This window comes from Lepisosteus oculatus, chromosome 5 (assembly GCF_040954835.1).
Source record: "Lepisosteus oculatus isolate fLepOcu1 chromosome 5, fLepOcu1.hap2, whole genome shotgun sequence".
Classification (NCBI taxonomy): domain Eukaryota; kingdom Metazoa; phylum Chordata; class Actinopteri; order Semionotiformes; family Lepisosteidae; genus Lepisosteus; species Lepisosteus oculatus.
Genome location: NC_090700.1, coordinates 55,305,836 through 55,332,303, shown reverse-complemented (window position 1 = coordinate 55,332,303; position 26,468 = coordinate 55,305,836). Strand labels below are relative to the sequence as shown.

The window sequence follows — 26,468 nt, the reverse complement described above, 5'->3', positions numbered from 1 at the left end:
TTATGTATCATGAAAGTTTCCTGATTGTAGTAGTATAGTTCAGGGGACCATTGACAGTATAACACTGTAAACACTGTATAATATGAAGGTACTTCAAGTTCAAGTTTATTGTCATTATACTCATACACAGGTATATGGTATAATGAGATGCTATTTAGCTAGCTCTCAGAAGGTAAATAGTACAAAAACAACAATACAATTGTGTAAGAAAAGAAAGACAGAGACTACAGGCAATGTGCAAAATAACAACAGATAATATTCAAAACAAAAACAGGTAACAGGTAATGTGCAAAACAGCAACAGTTGTGCGAAATCTTATGTCAACAGAATGAAATAAAGGGTACAAAATGATGGGGAGTGAAAATCTTGACATGTGAGTTAGAGGTAGGTTTCAATGTGCGTTTGAGTTTACTTCACCCCAACACTACCTCAGTTCAGTTAAGCTCTGGGTTTACTTCCTTGGGTCTCTATTCCCCCATGTCTTCCTTTTCTTCTCTCTCTCCTGACACACCCTTATGTACAATTATTATGATTTTATATATGTATTGCAGGCATCATAAGATAATTTAGAGTAGAGAAGGTATGCTATATAGAGTATGTCAACACACTAGGAGACACTGCTACTGCACGTCAGTTTCTTTAAAAGAACAGGGAAAAGTGTGCACTTTTCAGGTCAATACAAATCTCAAATCAAGCTACGTAAGAGACTTTAATTGGATGGCCAGATGCTGTGATCAATCACACTTAGAACACTCAGTGGACTGAACACGACAGAATCCAAACAACACCTCTCTGCTCTTTGCATTTTTTTTGTCTATACTGTACGTCTTTTAAAGACACGTATTCAACTTTATAATCTAAAAAGATTCTTACATTTGATAAAAAAGATGGGTATTTGATTTCATTTTCCAATTTGAAATTGACAAAAATCACAGCTTCACTACCTTACATATGGATAGACTTTGTTATTAGTTTTGAGAGAGTGAAATTTCAAGTAATGAGGAATAAAAAAAAAACAGGCTGTTTGTTGTTCATTTAGCTGCAGCTTTTTAAAGGACAATGTTTCTTCACACCCAGAGAGACACCCAGACAAGGTTTTAAACTTATAAGTCAACTGCACCCTTTTTTGTCTGCTCTCACACATGGTTGACACAGAAGTATTTAGCTATATTTATTTTTCTCAAAACCCTTCTGCTTCTCCAGGATGGAGCCATAATGCAATCCCCACAAGCCCAAGCCTTGTTGTTCTAATGCATGCAATTATTCATCGCTTTAATAGAGAGCTGTTGTCTTTTCCTACGTTGAGGTGAAATACCACTGAAAGCGCATTAAGAGCCGAACGAACAGTCCATCTTTTCACCTTGCAGACACTAAAGGACCCCACTCATGTGGCAAGGAAGGACTTCCAGAGGGAAGCGGAGCTGCTGACGAACCTCCAGCATGAGCACATTGTCAAGTTCTATGGGGTGTGCGTGGAGGACGATCCCCTTATCATGGTCTTCGAGTACATGAAGCACGGGGACCTAAACAAGTTCTTGAGGTAAAAGATTTATTTCATTTACTTCTCGCAGCCTCTTCCATTTCTGCAACCAGGTTCTGCTTTCAGAATCCCAGCTTTATTCTTGTCTTATCAGCCACTCGTAAACAGCCTAATATGGGTTAGATGTCCATAGAGCCACACTTTTAACTCATGGTTTCCCTTTAATCAAGATACACTTTTGTACTTTGTCCTCTTCTATGATGTTGGACACATTGTCTCATTGTGCTGCCATTGCTGTGTCATTGATGTTGCCCTTCCTGAGAATTTCCTACTTTTTAGTGATGTTACAGCCTGACAAAGGAACGGAAACATTTCCTTTAATAAGGATGGCCTTACAGAGAAATACACAGAGCTACTTTACATATTTAGATTGGCTCACAGATAATCAGCCACAGGGGGTCCATTTCGCAAAAGGGTCTGAGGAAAACCTGTCTAACTCCAGAGCCCACAACCCCAGCGAGCTCAGCCAAGCCTGCACTATTCCTCAGAAGCCCCCCATTACAGCTGGCTGCTTTCATAGGAGAGATTCTTTTCTTCTGTACTATTGGTCACGAAAACATGTCCCACCCATGGGCCTTTACAGACTGAGCAACTGGAATGGTTTCTTCTAACCCCGTTTTTGTTGTGTCCCAGCAAGCAGTACTCTGTTATCAAGCCACTGTTTTTCCTTGTTGAATCAATGCAGATTAGGAGGCTTATTCTTCCTGAGAATAATGTATGATATGATATCATGATATGGAGATGGAGATTTTCAGCATTAATAAGAGAACATTCTATTTCAGTGATTGACGCTGACTGTAGGACTGCCTTTACTCAAGTCTTTAAAAAATTATACAGTATGTAACTTATTTCTTTTAGTGTGTAGCAGCACACTAAAAAATGCTAGAAGAGAACTACTGAATTTATTCGCAAATTGGCAACATTTTGTTACTAATTACAGTACTAGTTAGAAATAGGCAAAGCAAAGATGCGAATGAATTTTGCTGCATAGTGGTATGTATGGAATAGCCCATTTATGGAGGACAATCATCAGAGCATTTGGCACAGCAGAATAAAGCCAGATCCTTCTCTTCAAGTGTCTGTGATGGTCATAACCCTTGTACATGGAGTCAAATTGAAGAGGCTCCTGTGCTCCTAACCTTCAGTCTGTGAAGCTGACTGAACTGAAGGAGTTCTGTCCTGAGTACTGCCAAGAGCCCACCACACAAAACAGATTTCAGGATCAGCAAGAGGCGTTTGAGTTGCTTCCAGAAATGAAGAAGAAAAGCAAATTGAAACAGGCAGTCTGTGCTTTGAACAGATCTTTTTTTTTCAAATCTAAATCTAAATATAAAGTGTTCAATCTCCCTGTGCACAAATGGCTGACCTGGCTATTTCACTAGAAACCAGCTTAACAGGAAGGAAGAAATAAAAAAGCTGAATTCTTCGAAATGTGTCCACTGTTTCCTCCTGATAGGCCATATTTGGGAAAAGGAATAAACTATTAGAGAGATTACAGGCTGTGTTGACACTGGGAAGAAAACTTTATACTAATAGGATTTGGACTCTACCTCTGCCATTCTTTCTTCACACTGGTTAAGACTCAAATATTCTCCAGCTTAAAAAAGAAGTATGTTTCCGGTTGAGTTGAAAAAAACATGTGGCAGCATTTATATATCTACATCACAGTGGCACAAAGGTGTGTATCTCAGGGTCTCTGGCACAGGCTGCATGCTGGGAACAGGATTGTCTGCAACAGGATATAATGTAAACAGTGAGAGATTTTAATGTGAGATAAAACTACACAATGCATTAAAAAAGATGCCTTTTCAAATTAATTGTTCTGCTAGATTTTCAAAAAAGTCTATTTTAATTAAACCTTAAAAAGTGTGTCTTAGCCACAACCTAGTAATCTTAGATATGAGTTGTCAAGTGGTTTAATGAGTATTACAGAGGGAAGAAAGTAATCCCACACACGTTTTTAAAAAGTCTGTTAACTCTGTGTACTCTTTTTTCTGAATTAATTAACAAAAACATACATTTTACCTGAGTGTTGGCATTGTGGGATTCTCCTTTCTCTAACCGGCACTAAGGGACTGTGGACCTGTGCATTTTGCAAATGATGAATGATGAATTGTCATGGTGATTCCATATAAGATGGGTATAAAATAAAAAATCATAATTCCAAGTAGAAGCCAAATTTTGTTTTATTTGTATAGTCAAATTTCACAACCTGTATGTAAAACAATACAGAGGACAGAGGCAATAGCAGAAATATACAGATACAGTAACTATTGAAACACCCATACAATTTGCTAGACCACACTGTCAAACATTCAATATGTTATGGTCCCTTGTACTCTGATGTTTTTATTTTTGTCATGTTTTGTATGGTCTAAGACAATGCAGTTTGGTAACTTCAAACTGGGACAGACAAGACATTTAATTTTTATCAAAAACTGGTACCTCCCAATATGGCTTTGTGACCCACATATTCACATCTTCTTATTATGAACTACTGCATTAAGGTTGTTGATTGAATCCTGGCTGATTTCATCAACAACCAAAGCTGCTTTCGATTTGCACCTGACTGGACACTGATACAGTATTTTAAAGGGTCACACAAAGTCATCAACTGCTCTGCTTATTAAACCCACTATTAATGAGAGTAATTCAAGAGTCAGCAGGATAGAAATGTTTGAAAATGCAGTCCTTTGTAAACCAAGAAGGCAACCCAGCTGTTATTTTATTGCAACACTAACATTAAATCCAGCTGTTAGTTGTGTCAGTGTAGTTAATATATGGTGAAATATATCTGTTATGGTCATACACCTTATACAAATTATCAAAGTGAAGAAGCTCCTATGTTCCTAGCCTTTATTTTGTGAAGCTGAACTTATGAATATGAACTTATGAACATTCAACATAAGTTGAATGTTCATTGAATTCTCAACATTCAAAAACATATTTAAAAATAAATTATTTTGATAGATGCAAATTTAACATGCTCTAAGTGTCATGATGAGTAGTTTAGTACCCTATGCAGATGGTATAATCCGGAAGTGACTGGAATAAGACTTAAAGGGAAGCACAGTAGGAGCAGGATAGGATGGCAGACAGGGTGATCCAGTGCTCAGGGGCGTGGCGGAGGTGAACAAATCCAAAACAGTCCTAAAGGGGGAATCCAGAGTGCAGTCCAAGGTCCTAAACCGAGAGGTCTATCAAAGACGAAGACAAGAATAAAAAGAGGGAATGGGGACATGAACCAGGAACAAGGAAGTTAAAAATAGACTGATTAGGCCAGGCGCTCCAAGTTCCGGACTCATCTTGGTCCGGATGCCGTTAGGAAGCCTAAGCCTTCAATCTGAGGATGTGGGACAACTTGATGCTAGGCGGGCCTCTGGGTGTCTGTCTCCCAATGCAGCGCTGGCTTAAAGAAAGACGGACAAAACAGGGGGCAGGTGCATGAAATCAACTAAAATACGAAAGGGCTTATGATCGTGAAACTAACCATATCCATTTTAAAAAAATTCTTGAACTGAACAAAATTTCCACATCAAAACATCAACGCACAACACACCGGTTACTAGTCATACTGGTTACTAGTCAAAACCTGTTTTATCAATTAAATCCGAGCATGATTGGTCATCCTGAATACAATGTAATTAGACTATCACACATCGGGGCTCCAGTTCTGACGTTGATGCAACCCATCAACGTCAGAACTGACAGGCATTTTCCTTGGCACTGGCTAGCCGGCACATGACAATAATACACAAACCATGCCATGCTCATTTGCTACAATATACCATAACATGAACTGTTTTTGTGATGGCACAGATAATTATCTCACGTTCTACCTGAATTAGGAGCATAGATAGATACTTTATTGATCCTGTGAGGGAAATTGCAGTGCTACAATAATACAACAATACAATACATACAATAGACTCAGCACAGTCAGTGTAAAGTGCAGTAAAAAGTTAAAAATTGATACATTAACATTATACAGAGTTGCCCACAGTACAAAATATACAAAAACAGACCTGAAAGCACAGTACACAAAAGTTGTATTGCACATTATAATTAAATAAATACATTGCACAAAACACAGTTGCAAACAGGAAACAAACGGATGTAAGCAGAGAGTTTTATGTTTAGTCCAAATGTTTGTTTGGCCCTGCCCAGCAAACAGTGGATGATTTGTACAGTCTTATGGCAGAAGGCACGAATGACCTTCTGTAGCGCTCCCTGTCGCACCATGGTTGGATCAGCCTATTGCTGAACATGCTCTTCATTCTCACAAGCATGTCATAGAGGGGATGGGTGACATTGTCTATGATGGCCTCTAGTTTGGACACCATTCTCCTCTCGGCTACTACCTCCAGGGGGTCCAGGTCAGACCCAATGAAAGAACTAGCTCTTCTGATGAGCTTGTTCACCCTGTTAGCATCCCTTGCTCTAACCCCAGAGCCCCAGCTCACCACTGCATAGAAAATGGCGCTCGCTACAATCGACTAATAGAACATACAGTATGGAGCATCTTACTACACACATTGAAGGGCCTGAGCCTCTACCCCACAACAACCTCCCTGCCACATCGCCTTACTACATTGGTTCTCAGCAGTCAGCAGTGCAGCTTGTTTGAAAGCCTTCAGTTTGATTTTTGTTTTCATATTTAAGATTGCGAAACAAATAGAATCTGTATTCCCCAACACATTGTCATTGTGTCATGAAAAAGCAGCAGATGTCTCCAAAGATGTCCTTATTTGCTCAGTTCAGCAGGTAATAAAATAGCTTATAACAGCTGAATAATTCTCCGTAAGATCAACAGCTGTTGAAGAAAATGTGGAATTTTGTTTCTTCATTCCTGTGAAGAAGTCAGGAGCCTGAGGGAGAGGAGTTGCACTGTGTCCTGGAAAAATAAAATAACCTGCTACAGAACTTCAAAACTACAAACATGCCATTGAATAAGGAAGCTTAAAAAGATGTAAGCTGTTAAGAAGTAGGGAGACAGAATGCAATCTGATGGGAGTGCTGTCAATTACAGAAACCTTACGAATGTTCAGGTCACTTCCAGGGAAAAGATTGGTCCTGGAAATGAAAACTAAGACTTTTTTCTAAAAAAGGATCAAACAAACATACAGTATTAGACACATGTTCCTTTTTTAACTTACTGTATTTCCCATTGTGTTGCATATTTACTGTACTACCATGAATCACTCATAATTGGCTACCATAAAATATCTGTATATACCTGTACAGTACTGTATTTCCCTGCTATGGATGACATGCTTGCCATTTGTTTCTGCTCTTTCAGTAGCTGTACAATAGGCTTGATATTCTGTATTCTTCGTGCATGTGCTATGTAGCATATAGTACAGCATATCAGCAAAATGTTTTTCAAGGAAATAGGAAACATTTGCATTGGGTTTGTCCTTGAATTGTTTGGATATAGAAAATTATTTGCTTCAAGCAGCTAACACTGTGCTGTGCTCTAGTATTCATGTGTGTCTGCAATGGTTTTGCATCAAACCACAGCAACAGACATTTGCTTCTCAAAAGCCACATGAATTGATTCCATCCTTTTTCACAATGCTAAAAAGTCCATACACACACAGCAGACACAATCAAAGAACTTTAATAAACCATGCCTTGAAAATCTCTCTAAACAAAGCAGATGCTATTGGGAAGCTGCGCTTGAAACAAATAAGTCAATAGAGCAATCTGAAGGCTCCAAATCATTAATTGTACAAAAACTTAATTCAATTACCTCATCAGCTGATAATGTTCCCAGAAGCCAGCAGTCATCATAACTGGTGACTATTTAGAAATGATGGGGAGGAACAGTTCCTAGCTACCACTCAAGCCAGATTAATGGAGAATATATAAATGCTTTTACTGCATTTTAAAGAAGGATAATATTTAATTTAAAAGAATAATCATTTTATTATTTCACAGTTTCCCAGACCTGGTTGTAGAGACTGAGAATTTTGGTGTTTTGTAGCTGAGTTTCTTAATTTAAGTAATCATTTTTTTTTTATATTAAACCTGAGTATGCGTATTTTACAGCTGCATAAAGAAATTTTGTATCTGATTTAAATTTGTCAACCGTTGGAGAAATTGAGTTTTGTTTTTAAAATAAACATACAAGATAAATGTGTGCAAATGATTAATTCAATGCAGGGTTCAATACCATAGCAGACACCTTCATTGCAAAAATAACCACCAGACTGTGGGCTCCAAGTATGAGACTGGGGTAACCTCTTCTGATGTGTGATTTCATTTGCCTCTTCGCAGAGCCCATGGTCCTGATGCCATGATCCTGGTGGATGGGCAGCCACGTCAGGGCAAAGCAGAGCTGGGCCTGTCTCAGATGCTGCACATCGCCACACAGATCGCCTCGGGCATGGCGTACCTAGCTTCCCAGCACTTCGTCCACCGGGACCTGGCCACCCGGAACTGCCTGGTGGGGAACAACCTGCTGGTGAAAATCGGGGATTTCGGGATGTCCAGAGACATCTACAGCACTGACTACTACAGGGTGAGAGCTTGTGTCGATCTGGCATCTGCTTGTCTTTCTTCTTACAGACAAACGTGCATACAGTACAACATTTCCTTATCCTTGTACTTATAAATTAAATAAAAATATTAAATTCACTGAACATAAGACTTATCATAGACGAGAGGAGATGAGAGTTGGCCCATTTAGCATCTTTAGCAGTAATCAATTGATCCCAGGATCTCATCCAGGTGTTTATTGAACTAGAGTATTAGCTTCAACATCATGGCCTGGCATTGGTAGCTTGTCCCACACTCCCACAACAATTTGAGTTAAAAAAGTGCCGTCTTGTTCTCAGTTTTAAATGCATTTCCACATAGTTTCCACTTGTGTTTCAGTCTGTCCTTATTTTGCAATTCAATATGAATAATGCATTGATAAATAAGACACATTGTGTTGTTAAAAATGTAGAGAGAAAACCCTTTTTGGATATTGTCCAAGATCTTTCATTTCCACATTTGTACATTCTGCTAAATTTCACTTCAAATTCCACAGATCAAATGTCGTAGGTAAACAAATGAGAACTGTGACATAAATTAATTGATTGAGTGGGTCAATTTGAACAATAGAGAAATTATTTCAGAAACAAGAGTGTTTGTAACTGAACAAAGTTACATCATTTTCATTGCTTTGCAATTTTCTCTTGAAAAGTACAAGCTTTGCTCATGCTGTGCAATGTGACATGTTCTTACATTTCCACCAAGAGTACTGTACATGAGGTGTTTGTTTTTTGGCTCACTCAATTCGTAGCTGTAGGAATACAGGTTTAAAACATTTAAGGCCCCCATGATGACTCAAATCGCTTGAAAAGGAATAGTTGGATTGTCATGTGGAGGGCACTAATGTATCTTATTGTATTGCTGTTGGTAAGACTGTAGAATGAGCAAACCAGCATTATCTGTTGAACTCTTAAGCAAACAAGGCTGGACTGAAAAGAAAGTCCCCCCAAAAATGTTCTGTTTCTGAAAAGAATCCATTAGGCTATCTAATTGCTTTCAGGAGCATAACTGTGACATGCGCATGAAATGAAAGGCCTTCTTTAATGCTCTGAAAAAGTCTGTAAATGCTGTAACAGCCAGGAAATCATTTTCATTCATACAAATGTACATCATACATTTTTTTAGATAAAAGTTCCATCCCTTTTCAAACCTCTTACTTTGCTTAATGTGTTTTCTGGCCCAATGTGTTTTAATGCCACAGGAGAATGTTAATTGATCACTATAATATAGAGCCTTAAAAATGGGACAGTTGGGGGATGAGTCAATAATAGCCAGTTTACACCCCCTAGTGTTTGCTGAGCCTAAAGGTTTTAGGGTACACCCCCCCCCCCCATTAATAGAAGAAAACATTTTACAAAGGAACAAGTAAAGGTTTATTTCATTCTGAAAAGAAACTCGTTTTGGCTGTGCCTTCATCAGGTCACCTTCTTCTACCTGAGGAAGGCTCCACAGCTGAAATGTTGAGTTTCTTATCTTCTCTTTTCAGCATAGAATGAACCTTTCCTTGTTCCATTGCAGTCTACACATGCTGACACAGCTACCCACCTGAAAACATTTTACATCTAGTTATTGCTGTTAAGACACTGAGTACCAGTTCCTGTTTTTGACTACAGAATTTACAGTTACAGACTGTGCACAATGTATACCTGTATACACAATGTAGTGCACAATGTATACCTGTATGTTCTGTATGTTACATTTAGAATATAAACAGAGTAACTGTTAGAATAGAAATTCATTTTTGAGTTTTAATTTGATTAGACATCTTTCATCATCAATGCCCATGACCAGCTTGAGCAATCAGACATGAACACTGCTCTGCTCTGCCTTGACTAAAAACTGCTACCTACAGTATGTCTGAAACATTTGACATAATATGATGTACCAGTTTTCTGTGAAGAACATTTCTATACTACAATGCCTACATTAGATGTCACAGCTTACAGCTGCCACATGCACTATGGACAATGTTCTGACTCTGTAGCACTCTGCCTTCAAATTGTAAACATTTCTCATTATAAATGTAGTCATCCAACAGTTAAAGACACTACTGCAGCGTGTTAATATCACCTACGTCTATGGCTCCAATCTGGTCTTTTCAAGGTTTTCAAGGACGTAGAGATATCAAAATTCAGTGCTGGTTAAAAATAAATTAAATCTAGAGTTGTACTGTAGCATTAAGCATATGGGGCGAAGCCTACTTCAGTAATATATTGTACAATAAGTCATTTTGTTATATATTGGGTCAGTGTTGTAGGTCTACTGTACTACTGAAAAGCCATCTGCCATCTGCCTCCTGGACTCAGCTCCTGCCATTCAGGCACCTGAATCAAAGTTGACTGATTTTGTCATGGAATACTATTTAATCCCAAATCAGATGTAGGGCTTTCAGTACAATCAGTACGATTGGGGTGGTGCAGTGGCTCTGTGGCTAAGGCTCTGTGCTTGTGGCTGGAAGGTTGCTTGTTCGTATCGTGCAGCTGGAGAACTCCTACTCTGTTGGGCCCCTGAGCAAGGCCCTTAACCCCAATTGCTCCAGGAGTGCTGTATGAATTGATGACCCTGCGCTCTGACCCCAAGCTTCTCTCCCTGTCTGTGTGTCTCATGGAGAGGAAGTTGGGGTATGCGAAAAGACAAATTCCTAACACGAGAAATTGTACATTGCCAATAAAGTGATCTTATAATCAGTAGAGTCTTCAGTTTTTCCAAAATCCATAATCCGTGAGGTTCAATAAAGCTTAGAAGTGTAAGATTGGAACATGCCAGACAAGAATCCAAGCCAGGGAAACTAAAAGCAATAGACCAAGCCCAGCTAAACAATGGAACACTGTAAAAACAGATGACTGTCTGACCTCTAAACTATCATCCATCAAACCTGATCAGACCACAGATGTTACAATATTTTCTATTTACAGAGAACTGCAAGTACAAGGGATATTAAGGCAGGCCTACTCTCAAGTCCATGGCAATACATATTACACTGAAATAGCTCCAGTGGTCCCAGGACTAAAAGGAGTGGTGAAGTAAATAGAAGGAGTATTAGGCACTGTTTACTTTCAGTGGAACGTTGCTTGTGTAGCTGGACCTGTGTTGCACCTCAGAGAGATGCCCTGACGTTTGAAGGGAGAAGTGGCAGTATGCTGTTGTGGCCATATTGTAGATAGTTGGTTCTTTTTTTATTTTGTAAAGTGCAACATGTCCTGAGATTTTAAAGAAAATAAGTCCAATTTAGAGACAATCAGTATCTGATAGGCTTGTCTAAACCCTGACTTTGATCTCACCTCGGAGATGAACTAGAGAATAAAATCTGGAAAAGACCCGAGATTACCCTCTGCACTAGAAACTGCACTGCAGGAGGAATTGCAAATCTATAAATGGTTCTTACAGAGTGACTCTTGAAACTCTCCAGGAATTGGGTGAGCATTGCTGTACAACCTGTTGTACTTTCGTCATTCTGTTAATGTTGACTATACAGTGTACTGTACTGTACAATATGTGCAAAATTCATTGGCAGATATAACTACCGTATATCAATTCTGGCAACCAGTTGTAACAAGCTACGCTATAGATCATTATATAAACAACACTGGAGGTTAAAGGGAAAAATACATTTTAAAAAAAATTATTGATTCCTTAAAAATTACATAGTAGCAGACAAGTAGAATGTGCTTCTGGGAAGCTGACAAGTGACATGTAAAATAGGTGAGGGTTGGGAAACAGGGCCTTCAGAGACTGATAGCATCTTTGCCAGATTCACAGTCTGAGATAGTGACAGAGTTGAGAGATTAGAAGGTCATAAAGTGTATTGGACACATTCCCTGTATGGAGTGATTCTAAATTGAAGGAAGAAGTTGCCCAGTACACAGTTCCTTCACATCGCTGACTAGCCATATCGATGTCTGCTCCCAGTTGTGCAGGGAGAGGGAATCTGAGGGCATGATGAGATTCTGATAGCTGATGCTTCCTCCATCAGCCCGACCAGAGGGCTCTGTCAGGATGATGAAGGAGCCACACTAAGTATCGGGTCATCGAATGAGGTGCTCTGTGTTCTCACTGAGTCATCTGATTACAGGACTGTCCCCCATGTCTGATGCAAAAGAAATGTTTCTCTTGAAAAAAATTAATGGACATCTCCATTAGTCCAAGCAATTTATACAGTGTAGTATTACAGGTTTAAGTGAGCACCAGTTGCCCTGCGCAGTAACCCTCGTTGTTTAACATCCACCTAGGAGACATATTGCAATTGTGTATCACAATTTGTCAGACACTGGGAGAAATTATGTCAACAGACCGTTAAAAGAAGCTTGTTATAACGTTTTAGTTGCAATAGGCATCAATCTTTTGCTGTCAGTAGTAAAGACATGGCTGTTTTGCAGCCTATTAACAGCAAAGTGTGAAGCTCAGATGCATTCTTGCTGCAGTCATACAGGACAGCTACACTCTGCTGCAATTCTTTGATTGTGTGTGTGGGGGAAGGGGGAAATGAGAAGGTTGCTAGGCAAAGAAACATTTGCCTTGTTTTCCTGTCATTATAGTAGACTGTTGGCTTCTTATAGCATTTTTTTTTCAGAAACTGCAACTTTACCATAGGGTTATTTATTAAAACACACATTGCTTATGAACATAAGCATAGGAAATATTAATGGGCATGCCACAGCACCTTTACGTATGATATATAATACTGCTGTCAACAGAGGTTATGGTGCAGTTGTGTCTGTACTTAGTTTACTACAATGAATCTGAACAATTGCAATTATACTGTAACTACTCTGTGGTGAACAAAATCGCATAAGATAAGGTTTCTTATCTTAATGTATTATATCTGTACTTCTGTGTTTTGTCATGTTAGTTGTAAATTGCACTGGACATAATTAAAGCTAGAACATTTACTGCAGGTGTTATCACACTACATCATCTTCTTGTGTGTTTCATGGAGTATATACTGTAGGTTTAAAGAATTATTTTAATTTTGTTTGTTTTTGTGGTACTTTTTTCTCATGGTAGAGAAGCTCAAAGGAAAAAAAAAAGACAAACGATACTGAATCACCTAAATGCATTTGAGATGACTGCAAGTGTGACAGAACTGACTTTATTGTGGTCCTGATGCAGTGTTAATGTGTTTCATTTTAGGGACAGAGGGTAAAATACTCCTGACTCAATTCTTCCTTTGTGCCTGTTTGACAGCTGACTCCATTCTGTGTACATTTTTGTATTTTCTTAACCAATGTTACATGAAGCTCTAAGGTTGAGATCCTGTGTGCAGCTACAGTACCATATCTTGCAGCAGTAGGCTACAACAATGATCATAAGGTAACACAGGCCTTCGGCATTGTTTTGTTTTTTTTCCTCTTTTGTGACATTAGTCATTTTGACAGGTTGAAACTGTCTAGCCTTTCCAACTATCAGCAGATAAACACTTCAACTGCAGTCAACTGTGTTTTTTATACTGTCTTGTTTTCACAGACTTGATAAAACATTATTGTGTTGTGAAGAGAGAATTACTGATGCACAGTATGGAGTTCTGTAAACATGTTCCTACATTTCTGTGTGATTGACTGATCCTAGTAGTTGTAAATTACCTCATGACACCAACTGCTGACTTATTACAAACATGCATTTTCCGTTACATTTCCTGAAACATGATGGTTTTGTTAAAATTATGATAAATGTGGCAGGGGTGGTTTTTGTCATTTTGCTTTTGTGAGGGGTCTTCAAATTTTTTTTAAAACTGCATGGCCATATCTCAGAAAGGAAAGGCTTAAGATGACATTAAAACCCAGCAACTCATCAAGCCAGGCTGTGCCCCACTGGTAACTCTGAACCACTCAATTCCCTGTGTACAACATCTCATCTGGGGGCCCTAATCCATCCCTTATGGTGCCTGACTGATCCCCAGCAACAAATCCAATAATTACCCTAGCATGGAGAGAAGTGGAGCTCAGTAATCCTGTTCATTTTCAAACAAGAAGGTGTTTAATTTGTCTCCTAACTGGCACTAGCTGTGATGAAGACATGACATTGAGTGGAATTATATGGCTAATTACTGGCTGTGTTATTTGTGTTCTCTGGCACATATTATTTGTGATCGCTTTGCCATACAGCCCAAGGTGATAGTGATGGCATTTGTCTCATCACACAACCAATTTAAATTGGGATATTCCAGAAGACCCCAGCTAATTTGTGTTACGGTTATTGTAATTTACCCAGCCAAAGAAATGTGGGTGGAAGCGTGCTGAGGGAAAATCATTCTGATTAATACAATTCAATTGAAGTGCTCAAAAACAGAGACGTGACCAGATAGTACTCATTCTGTGGTTCCATTCATCCACATTTCAACTCCTGTACTGCCCAAAGGTTGATAAAATACAAGCATCACTAAACCAAGGCAGATGTTAATCTAGTCTCTCAGAGAGAAGTATGAATAGATACTCTCGCTGCCACCTTCACTCCCTCCTTTCTGCACTGAAAAAGAAGAAACAGTTTCTTTGTTCTTTTATTGTCAAATGCTTTTGTGTGCCGACATACAACAGATGAAAGCAAAGCTTCCTAAAACGATATAATATATAAATCGAGGAGATTCATTTTTGGACTTGATTGTTTGTTTTGCTTTTGTTTTGGGGGCAATTTTAATGATCTGTGCCATTGGAATTCGAGGATTCTTAGGATTTTCAAACTCTCTTTTGGTCTATTTGCTGTATTGCTACTGTATGGTTTGTCATCACCCTGCCAAAGTGTGTTCTTATATACAAAGCTGCCACTCCAAACGACTGCAGGTTGACAAGGAGCAGAGCTGAGTGGTGCCGGGATGCAGTAGGCAGTCCTGCAGTCAGCCGAGCGCTCTGAAATTACAGAGACTGAAGCTGAGTTGTGAAAAGCAACACTCTAATGTTGTTCCCTGAGGACCCCCATTCTTTATATCAATTTTGTATAGCATTTAATGGAGCGAAGGGCAGGTAGTTTCACTGGCACTTTACTGCAATATTTACACCATTCTCAACTACACATTGCGCTGCTAGTTTTCCTCACCCCCACAAGTAGAGTTTGTTGAATTATTAAACATATAGAATTTGGTAACATCATCAAGAAATCAATTGGAATCATTGAGAATTACTGTAGGAGTTCTGTTGAAAAGTATTAATCAGAAAAGGCCATATTACTAAAACATTTTTCTACCTTCATGCAGTCATGGATAGAAACATGTAATGCTGAATTTTCCTTTAAAACAGATGACTTACAGCATGTGTCCTTGTTATTATAAAGAAGTTTTGAAGGTTTCCTCAATGAGAATGATAGAAATATTAGCAGTGAGCAAATAACCATTTAGTATAGAGCAATAAAATAATAGTGGTCTTTTTAATAGTGGATGCAACGAGCTTAAAACTACACACATATCAACTAGAAATAAGTCATTAGTGGAAGAAAAGGTTATTAGTTGAAAGTTTAATAAAGTGCTAACATGGCTGAGCCCCATTTGGCTCCTTAATCATTAACAAACAGCTGTAATTAGGAAGGTCAATATGCTGACATAAGCTTGTATACTTTTTTCCTTTTGATTTGGATGTGCTCATTATTTACTATTTTATAACCACACAAACTAAGATTTCCAATTGCTAATTAACTAAGGTTGCTGCTGTAGCTCCTGTTCCTTCCTGTGTACACTCTCCTCTCTTGGTGTGACCTCTGTGTGCTCCACAATGCCACACAGGAGATGTGGCCTCCGTTGGAGGATTCGTGTATCTCTCGCTGATGTCACTGAGGACTCCCAGACACCCAAAAGGTCAATGAAGTTGCTCTTGTACAGCAAACCGAAGATGTTCTGGTCTATTCTGGAGCTGTTCACTTAGACCTAGGAGGCTCATAGCCCATGCTCTAGACAAACAGCATCTCAGGAACTTGGCTTGATTCATTTTACAGATCCAAGAAAGACACCAATTTACAGTATATATTGTAACACAACAGGGGTTCAGGTAGGCACCCTTGACGCATTAGGTCAGCCCCTCACCGTCAGGGGCTCGAACCCGGGACTCCCACATCACTCAACAGGGACCCAGCCCGGTAAGTTAAAGCTCTTTCTCTGGCTCACTGTTGAGTGACGCGGGAGTCCTGGGTGGGGGGCCGACCTAATGCGGCAAGGGCGCCCGCCTGAGCCCCCGTTGCGTTACATTGGTGTCAGAGTGGGATGGGATAGCCCTTCGCAGGGGACGGAGAGTAGCCGGGGAGAGTCTGAGGGTCAGCACGATGACCAGAGGCTGACCCTACCTGTGTAAATAATGTCCTAGTAGTTCTAGTGCCCTGTGATAGTAGGACCACAGCCCCTGGGCTGTGGAGAGATCTCTCTTTAGCTCACCGGGCTGGGTCCCTGTTGAGTGACGCGGGAGTCCCGGGTTCGAACCCCCGACGGTGGGGGGCCGACCTAATGCGGCAAGGGCTCCCGCCTGAGCCCCCGTTGCGTTACAATATGTTACCTTCCCACCTACTGAGGTAGATTTTGTCAGTCACATCTTTATTGAACTACTCACAACACTGAGCTGAGAAAACATTGGGGCCAGAACTAACTTAGGCCCATCTGTCAATCTAAAAAATCTAAACACGTTACTTAAACGCTTCAAACACAGCCAGTGTGGCAAGTTGCTAGCTTGTCTCTAACTCAACTAGTCAAAGAAATGAAATATATAATTATAGAGTATGTAATAAATAATCTAAATATTTCAAAAGAGGAATTGTATTGTTTATTGCTGTTGGAGACATCATCATCATTTTAAGAATTTTTCATCCATGAGAGAGTGTGAAGATCCATCACAGTACAGGATGCGTACTGTGCTTATTCAGGAGTGCATATTGGATTTTAGTGATTGATTGAGCAATTGAGGTAGTGATTGGTCTTTCAATCCAAGACATGTACTGTATTTTTCTGTCCATCTCAAATATGTCAAAATGGATCCTGATAAAGTGTTCTCCTCTTTGAGATTTTGAAAGGGAATTCTGAAATGGATTGATCTCTAATTGAGGGGTGTCTGTTACTTACAAAAACACCCCCATCCTGCACTTTCTCTGCACAAATGTTTCCAGTTTGCCATCCTCATGTCATGATCATTTCCATATTAAATGTGAGCTTCCAGTGTTTCAGTTTTGGTACTTTGTGCAGATAGAGATGTTATAGAAATAATAATTCTGGGATTTGTGTGATTCAAAGAAACAAATAGCTTTTTCCTTTGTATCTGAAAATTAATTTTTACCATTTACATGAGGACCAAAAGTACCAGTGTTTGCACTTCACTGGCATTATGGCATTTTAAAAACTGAAAATGTTCTCACTACAACTAAAAATCAATGTACAGTACATACAGTATGTATATATAGTATATTTAAAATTGGTCTCAAGAAACATTAGGCTGATATATTCCATTCTAGATTAAAATTATTTGAGCATCTTGATCAGGATATTACTGTATATACATTGTGCCATATTATTATATGATACAATAATATCAAAATTAAACCTTTGAGGCTTGGATTTTAAGTAGATAAAAATATCTTCCACTTGAGCTGGACATGCTTACAAAGGATCCTAGTATTAGTTGTTTTTTATTCTATGTTATGTTCTGGAAATAAATCAATAATGTTAATGTGTTATAAGGTATTTCACACATTTTGTTAAAATGTCCACATGGTAACAATGCAAATTATGCAATTCCTAGTGTTACACATCATATCCCTCAATACTGAGCTAGAAATATTTAAAAAACACGTACAGTAGATGTATGGCAAAAATCATTTCTGCAAGATTATAACTGTCTTGTAGCAAATGTTGATTGAATCACAAAATAAAAGCTTTTATCCCCAAAGCCATGTTTTATTCATACTGAGTATTCATATAGCACATGAAATAAGCCTGTAAACAGAAGGAAATATGTCCAGCTGTAGAAATCAGTGTTACCTACTGATATTACCAATATTATCTGCAGTATTACTAATCAATTTACTGATAAGTAAGCAGAATCTTATTAAACCTATTGTTATAACCTTAACATAAATGCCACAAAATAGTAGACTGAAATGACCAACATTTAATAATAATAATAATAATAATAATAATAATAATAATAATAATAATAATAATATTTACAGTACAATTTAACGTTTTCTCAAAGAATTTCTTAATTTAAAAACCACAGATGACTCAGCGGTTCATATTACTTGTGATTGAAAGAATAATGTGAGGGATTGTTTTTCAGCATTTACAGCTCTGGATTGTTTTCACATCCACAGTAGCTGACCAGTGAATATGTATTGAGCTAGAGTGACTGACAATCATTCTGCTGTAGGTGACAATCCAAGCGAATGGAATACTTTCATTATAGAAGCACTTTATGCAGTGAAGAGCTTCAGTACTTACTCTTTGTAAGAGATGGGGTACTCATCTCCTGTGACAACGGAGGCCTCCTGAGGGGGATGGCCACGCCAGACAGAGGCTTAGTAATTCCTTCCATCCATCTACCAGCATCAAAGTCCAGGCTGTACCAGTACTTTTGCAAGACCATTGTGGAACAATGAAAGCTGACATGAAGTGACACTTTTGGAATCTGAGAATGAGAAGCGACTCGGAGTTTGAATATGACAAGACTCTATTTCTTGTTTGCACATGTTTCCAGGATCCCCTGCAGTTCCCTATTGGAGAATGACCAGAAGTAGTTTAGGAGGATGAGCATAGCGAAACCCAGGCAGGGATGCCTCAGTGCCCAATATCAATAGATTTACTGTACACTGCAGGACAGTTGCATGCAGTATGCAAGCAAACTACAGTGGTACTGTATGTGAGATCATGTCATATAGGCTTGTTTGTCAGAACATATTCAATCAATAATTTACCTATCAGTATTCAGAGTGTTAATGAGCTTTGCAATTAATACAGAGAAACCATGTACAGTAAATTTGAGGGAAGCAATATTTGGGGTCCTACTGAAGTCTTAGTATTGTTCATTCTTTGCACTGATATGATAATTGCAGAGCAATTGACATGAATAGGAACCTGATTCAAAACAATCCAGTCTAATTTAAGATGAGTGCTGTGATGATTAATGCATTACTATTTAATTGATTAATATCTGGTCTGCCGATGGCTCAGACAGAGATTCTGTTTTTAAGTCACTGCTTGGTTAAAACCTGCCAGACAGATTTCGATAGATAACTTTTCCTCATGCTCTGTTTCCTTCTTCAAAGGAAGCTTATTGGCCTCATTGATTTGAACTTTCAGTCTCCAAGGCTAAAATCTGTGATTTTTTGACTGACTTCAAGCCACAAACACTGTATTTACTTTATGTTTACCCTGCACTCACCACAGCTTATTCCACAAACCTTCAGCCTCAAGCCATTTGCTTTCTATCTAACTGCAATTTTTCCGAGAAAAAAAGTATTGCCCTTAACTTCAGTATATCACGTGCAGTGTGCTCTCCACATGAGCGCGATGAGAAATGGTGTTAATACGCATTATGCCTTAGACATAAGCACTTTATGAAGATTACCGATATAAAGTAAAAGCACCTCCTGCTTATTGGTTGATCACACTTATTGATTTTCATCTAGCCTTTTGTAGAAGTATTTTGAGCATATTTTTTTTCAAAGCACAGCTGAATCATACAGTTTGAACCACAACCTTTTGAGTAAAGAAAAGTTTTTCATGAGTCATGGTTGTTGTTGTTTTTCTTCTTTTTCAAACTGTATATGAACTAAGTGAAGCTTTCAGCCAACAACAAGCATGACAAATGCTCTTCTTTCTGGCAGGTCGGAGGTCACACAATGCTCCCAATTCGCTGGATGCCCCCAGAGAGCATCATGTACCGTAAATTCACAACTGACAGCGACGTGTGGAGCTTTGGCGTCATTCTGTGGGAGATCTTCACCTTTGGGAAACAGCCATGGTTTCAGCTCTCCAACAATGAGGTACAGTATGGAGCTGCCTTTGTCCCTCCCCTTCCTTCCCAGGGAAGAATCAGAACAGCTTCAACGTGTGTGTTGTAATACACACATTCTGTCCAAATAAAAAAATAACAAAATTGTCCTGTTCCCTGAGAAATGGCTGCTTGAGCTCTCCACTGCACAACAACATACAGTAGTTACAAATGAGAGGAGTTTAATCTGAATTACAGCAGATACTTGATCCAAGGACAACACTGAAGTGTGGTCTTAAGGCCCAAGTGGATAATCTTTTTAGGCTTTGTTAAAAATGTACACTATTTCTTTTTTTTTCTATGAGTGCCTCCTATTTACTGTCATAATTGTATGTCTCTGTTGGGCTGAAACCCTTATCCAAGATGGGCCATGGTCAATGGTTTTATTGAATTATAAATTTTGAGAGAACTGTAAAAAAGTTGTTGTCCAATATCAAGTAAGAAGTGGAATACAGAGTCAGCTTAATGCAATAAATTCAAAAATGAAAGAAAGTAGTGTACACAACTAATAATTCAAATAAACTGGCTACTAATTAGAGGAGCCATTCAGTCAATCCATTTGGTTGCTGGTAGCAGATTCTTCTTTTTTCAAAAGAAACCAGGGAGGCAGAGTAGAGAGCAGAGAGCACAGGGGTTTATTGTTATATGTACAAGTACATTTTAATTCTTATTCTCGTTGATGTCTCTGGACATACACATTACAACAGACAACACCAAGCAATGTAGAGAGTACAACCATTACAAACATAATAAAAACAACAGGAACAACAAATATATTGTGGGACATATACAGTACAGTAATAAATATGTAGTAGTGAGACAAAAACATGGAAGACCATGCAAACACATCTGCAGTATAGTGCAGATGTGTATTGAGTCTGAGGTATTGCAGTTAGCTGTCGAGGACTTACTGCAGTAGGGTAGAAAATCTGGTGATCCATTTGTGTATGTAGTGAACCAAGAATTAACAGACAGTTACTCTGTGATTTGAGCTTCTGCTGTCAGCAACAACAGTTCATTTCTCATTTTAACAGTTTATAGGTCACAAGAAAGTGAAATTGCATGATCTGATGCAGTAGCTATGCTGATGGCTCCTTCCTCATGCTCTTCGAGTCTTACTTGTTTTAATTTTATATACCACTGAATTCAACAGCAGAGAACAATGGAGGGAAAAATATATCCTTCTGCAAACAACTTGTATTAGCAACTGGACATTGTTGGCTGGTCTCTGGAAATCATTTTAAAATTTTGCTTCACTGGCTGTTTAATAGCTGTATTAGAGAAATACTTCTATGTTGAGTTTAATTTTAATTTGTATTAATTAAAATGATTAAACATTTTGTGCTTGTGAAAAGGTTTTCCACCTTTCGACTTTTCACATGATCTAGTTAAAACAAAACAAGGTATTCCCAAGGAGAGTCCTAACCATTATATTGTACAGTACTTGCTTTTGGTATACAGTATGTTTACCAAGGCCAGTATGTAAGCTTTTAAAAAAATATTTTTTTGTCTCTATTCACTAGGTTAGCTTTCACTTTACCATGTTTACATTCTGCTCTATTACACTTTGCAATGTACAGCAGTATAGTTTTGTTAAAAGATTAGTTGCCCTGCACTGCACCCTGTCAAGTACAATAATGTATTTCTTTCTCTTAACTTTAAAGTGTAGTAACACAGCATTTCCCTTTCTGGAAGCTATAATCTGTGACAGTGATGCACCTGTGAAAAATAAGGAAGTGTGTGACTAGCAAAGCTGTCTATTTTTAGTGCACCCTTTGTGAGCTACAATATGTTTAACCTGGAGGAGATGTGATTATGATGAAAGCCTATGTTACAGGGGAGGGGGAATTGATAATGCTAAGCTGAAAGAACATCTGAGTACACAGTGGCAGTGTACCCTGGAACACCTAGTGCAGGTGCAGATTTGGATGTACAACCACTTTAAAAGCTGTGCAAGACAGAACATGGTGAAGCGTGATGGGAATTCGTCTGGGTCAATTTTATGGTCCCAGTTTCATGTAAAAATGAAGCCATGCTATTAATGACACTAAAATGGTCTTTAATTTCTCATCTCTCCTGTCTGCCTCTCCCAGTCTGCAGTTTTCCACCTCTCACAGTGATTACAGTTCTTGCCATGTCTGCATTACCATTTTGAAGCCACACTACACAAAATGCATGACTTTGTACTCCAGATTTTGGCACAGATTTATTTTGGCACATCTGTGGTTGAAACAAGTAGGGTGAACGTCTTTAGACAAAGAGTTGTAGGCGTTTGGCCTAAATTATCTAAAAATACCATGCATAAACATTTATCAGGGTGTTCAAGGTGAGCACTATAGTGAAATAAGTGACAAAAAAGATACTGTAATGTCATCACTATGTAAATGTCAGGTGAGAAGCTGAGGATGTTCATCTTGAAGGCAAGTAGCAACAGATGTGCAAGGACAGTTGCTGTCAAAGTGATCAGCAACATCATCCACGGCATTTATCCGATTTTTTAGTCCTGGACCAGATCAGATTTTCTCTAAATGTTTGAAGGTACAAATCTAGCATTAGATACTGATGCAGCCATCTAGAATGTGCATCAAAATCCAATACATAGACTAGCTACTGTTTTGAAATGTAATGTGGCTGTACACTATTTTTTTTTTCCAAAAGGGGGATTGCAGTACATGCTGTGAATGGAGCCTGGGTTGGAGCTTAATTTTTTAACATGCGAGGTGTTACAGAAGTTTGCAGAAAACAATGAATTTCATGGAATGACTATTAACTAATCAACACAACTGAAATTGTTAACATTTCAATTTGCTGTGCAAAGAACCCTTTGAATTACTGCAGCTATGTGTGGTTTTCAGATAAATTGGTCAGTATTAAATGTTTGTTAACCCTTTCCTGACCTAATCATGTAGGCGTTTGGCCTAAATTATCCACCTGATAATTATCTTGGAAAATAAGCCACCTGAAGAAGGCTCCACGGCCGAAACGTTGTGTTCTCTTTCTTCTTTTTTTCAGCATGGAATAAACCTATTACTTGTTCCTTTGCAGCCTACGCATGCTGACGCAGCTACCCACCTGAACTACTAATCATACTCTATGCATACTAGCAACATACAATTTCTTTAAATATAATGATTACATTGCCGAGACAGGATTACATTGCTACCACAAGTCCAAATGAGATATACCAAATTAAAAAATGTTTTTTGAATTAATTGCAATATCCAAAATTATTAATATGTGTGTATAAACAGTAAATACAATACAGATCAATTATATGTAATTAAAATGTAATTATATAAATATACATAGTAGCTTAAAATATCATAAAGCCAATAAACACATAAAAATAACAAAGAGGCCAAATTAAAATAAAAGTTTTATGTAGTGATTTTAAATGACTTTGTCAAAATGTAGTGCTTACTAAATATTTAGTAAGTATTATAAATAGTTGTTTTTTTGTCTTTGAGTCCTCATGTGAGAGCAAGTATTCAAAGTATATATACTGTATACAAAGCCTTAGAGGGGGGCATGCAGGACAGTATAATTGAAAGGCAGGTTAACATGTCAGTGCGAAACTACATAATTTCTGAAATTCAGGAAAATAATTGTCCTTGTCGCTAGCTGCTACCAAAAACAAAACTAAACAAAATGAGGACTCTAAGAAAGTTAGACAGTTCACCATACAGTATCTAACCAATTACACTGAATGAAAACTCAACTGTGTGAGAGCCAAGCACTGCATTTATGTTGGCAAACTCTTGAGAATCTAAGAAGAAGAAAAGACAGGTTGCAAGCACGAAGACATTCAGACCTTGCATAAATCTTGGAATCTAATTGATCTGTATATTTCATCCAGCTGTGTTTTGAAAGAAGCTTGTATGTCAACTTTGATTATCATGGCTAGATAGCTTGTTTCAGACCTGACTTTACTTTTACTGCCTTAGATTAGGGATGGAGAGGTTAATTTATGACTAAACAGAAACTAGTATAGTTGATTTCCTAGTGATTTCAACTTGAATAAGTTGATTTCATTTTATTCTAAAATTTGGACTAGGCATTTCAATTTACATATCTAGTCTCCATCAGGTCTAGATATTGCCAGCAACTATTTCACCCTGCAACTCACAACTGGCAACTCACTGAAGCTAAGCAGGTGTGAGTTTGGTCAGTACCTGGTTTGGAAACCTCCTAGGAAAAAATAAGGTTGCTGCAGAAAATGTTGTTAGTGGGGCCAGTAGGGGGCGCTCACGTTGGAGTATGTGTAGGTTCTAATGTCCCATTATAGTGACAGGGACACTATACTGTAAAAGGACCGTTCTTCGGGTGAGACATAAAGCTGAGGTCCTGACTCTCTGTGGTCATTTATAATTCCATTTTCTAATAGTAGGGGTGTTACCCGGTCAAACTTCCCATTGGCCTTTGCCTAACATGGCCTCCTAATAATCCCCATTTATGAATTGGCTTCATTACTCTGTTCTCCTCCCCACTGAGATGTGTGGTGAGTGTTCTGGCGCACTATGGCTGCCGTCGCATCATCCAGGTGGGGCTGCACACTGGTGGTGGTCGAGGGGAGCCCCCATTACCTATAAAGCGCTTTGAGTGGAGTGTCCAGAAAAGCACTATATAAGTGTAAGGAGTTATTATTATTATTATTATTATTATTATTATTATTATTATTATTATTATTAATGCTGATTGTTTTTATAACAATTTTATAACTCTTCACCAGTATGGAGGGAAATGCAGATTTTTTTTGTCCTCACTGCAAATTTTCAGCATAAACAGTAGTTCGTTCTTCCAGTGAAGGACAGATGTCACTGTTAATATCACAATGTCACAGGCATCACCAAGCCCAATAATACCCTGGCATTGAGACTGCACTAACCTTAGTGGTACTATACCTGTTGGGTGCTGTTAAGTTTTGGTCAAAATCGGCTAAAGCCGATGTCAATACCTGTCATTTATGGACTGTAGAGTGGTCTTTGTCACTTCAGGCTTCTTAGCATCAATGCTTATCCATGTTCTCAAACCCTCATTGCTCTTTTTTGTAACCAAACAAAATGTGACAGACTAATCTAAACTTAAATATGTGCTATTCAATGGGGTACATTTTCTCCATCAATCTGTATTTGACCAGCTTTCTGCCAACTCTTCTCATTATGTGCAGACCCAGACTTGTTGGACAAAATCAACAGAATAAATCAAAGTCAATTCAGTCACACATGCTGAAAATGTACCCATAGGATCAGCCAAAGCATTTTATAAATACATTTTTTACAAGAACCAGTCTTGTGGATTCAGATGTACAGTAGTTTAACTGCAGGGAGGTCAAGCCTCTCTCCCTCTCTCCTTAGTCTTAAACGCTTGTGCTATCTGGATTGCTCTGTTGAAGAAGAAACCGTTGATCCAAAAGATCCAACAGCAGTCAATTGAATTAGAAGGGGTACGTTGGGAGGTATAATTTGTTTTTACAGTTGCCCCACTATTGAATTAATTGCAAATACATACAGTAACTTTAAACTTTTCTAATTTTATAGAGCTTAAATAAAGTAAATTAACTACAAAATGCATTTAAAACATTTAAGATTCAAAGCAATATATCTTAAATGAAATTTTGTTTGTTAGACCCTTAAATTTATAATAATAACCCCCCCCCCATCCCCAAAATGTTGTAGGTTTCAAGTAACTAACAAAGGTGGTGTCTAAAAGTTGAAGATGGTGCTAAAAAGCACTTACCAAACAATTGATTTAAATCCCTCAAAGTCTGAGGGTCAGGGTCTGAGAATCTGTACCAATTGCTTTATATATTGCCTGAGCTGAAATCATTCAGGAAATAAGATTAGCTATGGATGGCCATCTCTCATTCTTCTTTCTTACTGTACAGTATGTGATATTCCTATTTAACACAGAAAACAAACTGTCTCCTCCAGACTACTAAAACAAATAGACATGATTTCATTTTATTTTCACCTCTGGGAACATCCTTGTGGGAGACTGGCTTCTTTGTGTCCCTTTTTGTCTCTGTGACTCAGTTGTTTTAAAATGTGTGTTGCAGGCCGTAAACTTGGGAAGTCTATTTATTCACTGTACTGTAGGTCAGTTGTTATACTTTTATCTTTCGAACATGAACCAGGAAATCTATAGAGAAGCAACAGATCTCTTCTCTTAGCCCAGCGAAAAACTGGACATGGTAAAATTAGCTTTCTATGACTGAGTGCTTATCATTGTGCTATTTTGACAGGCTGTATCAAAGATCCCTGCAAAAGCTGAAGACCGGCACCTGCTTTGATGTAGCTGTGGCTTCTTGTGTTTGTTCTTATCTGAGATATATTCAATACTTGACTATCATGAGCAGCAGGAAAGAACTGAAAACATCCAGATAGATGTAGGGATAGAAATGTTGGTGAATATATTAGAAGATGTACTGTAGTTTGAGCTCT

At 38.3% G+C, this 26,468-nt stretch overlaps 1 protein-coding gene across 1 annotated transcript in view; it reads left to right on the top strand.

The window, feature by feature from the left end:
• Positions 1–26,468, top strand: part of ntrk3a (neurotrophic tyrosine kinase, receptor, type 3a) — a 272,491-nt gene that overhangs the window by 227,214 nt on the left and 18,809 nt on the right. Inside the window, exons 14-16 of the mRNA XM_006628882.3 lie at positions 1,368–1,540; positions 7,820–8,063; positions 19,862–20,020. Of these exons, the coding sequence (XP_006628945.2) occupies positions 1,368–1,540; positions 7,820–8,063; positions 19,862–20,020 (576 nt within the window). The remainder of the gene's footprint in view (positions 1–1,367; positions 1,541–7,819; positions 8,064–19,861; positions 20,021–26,468) is intronic.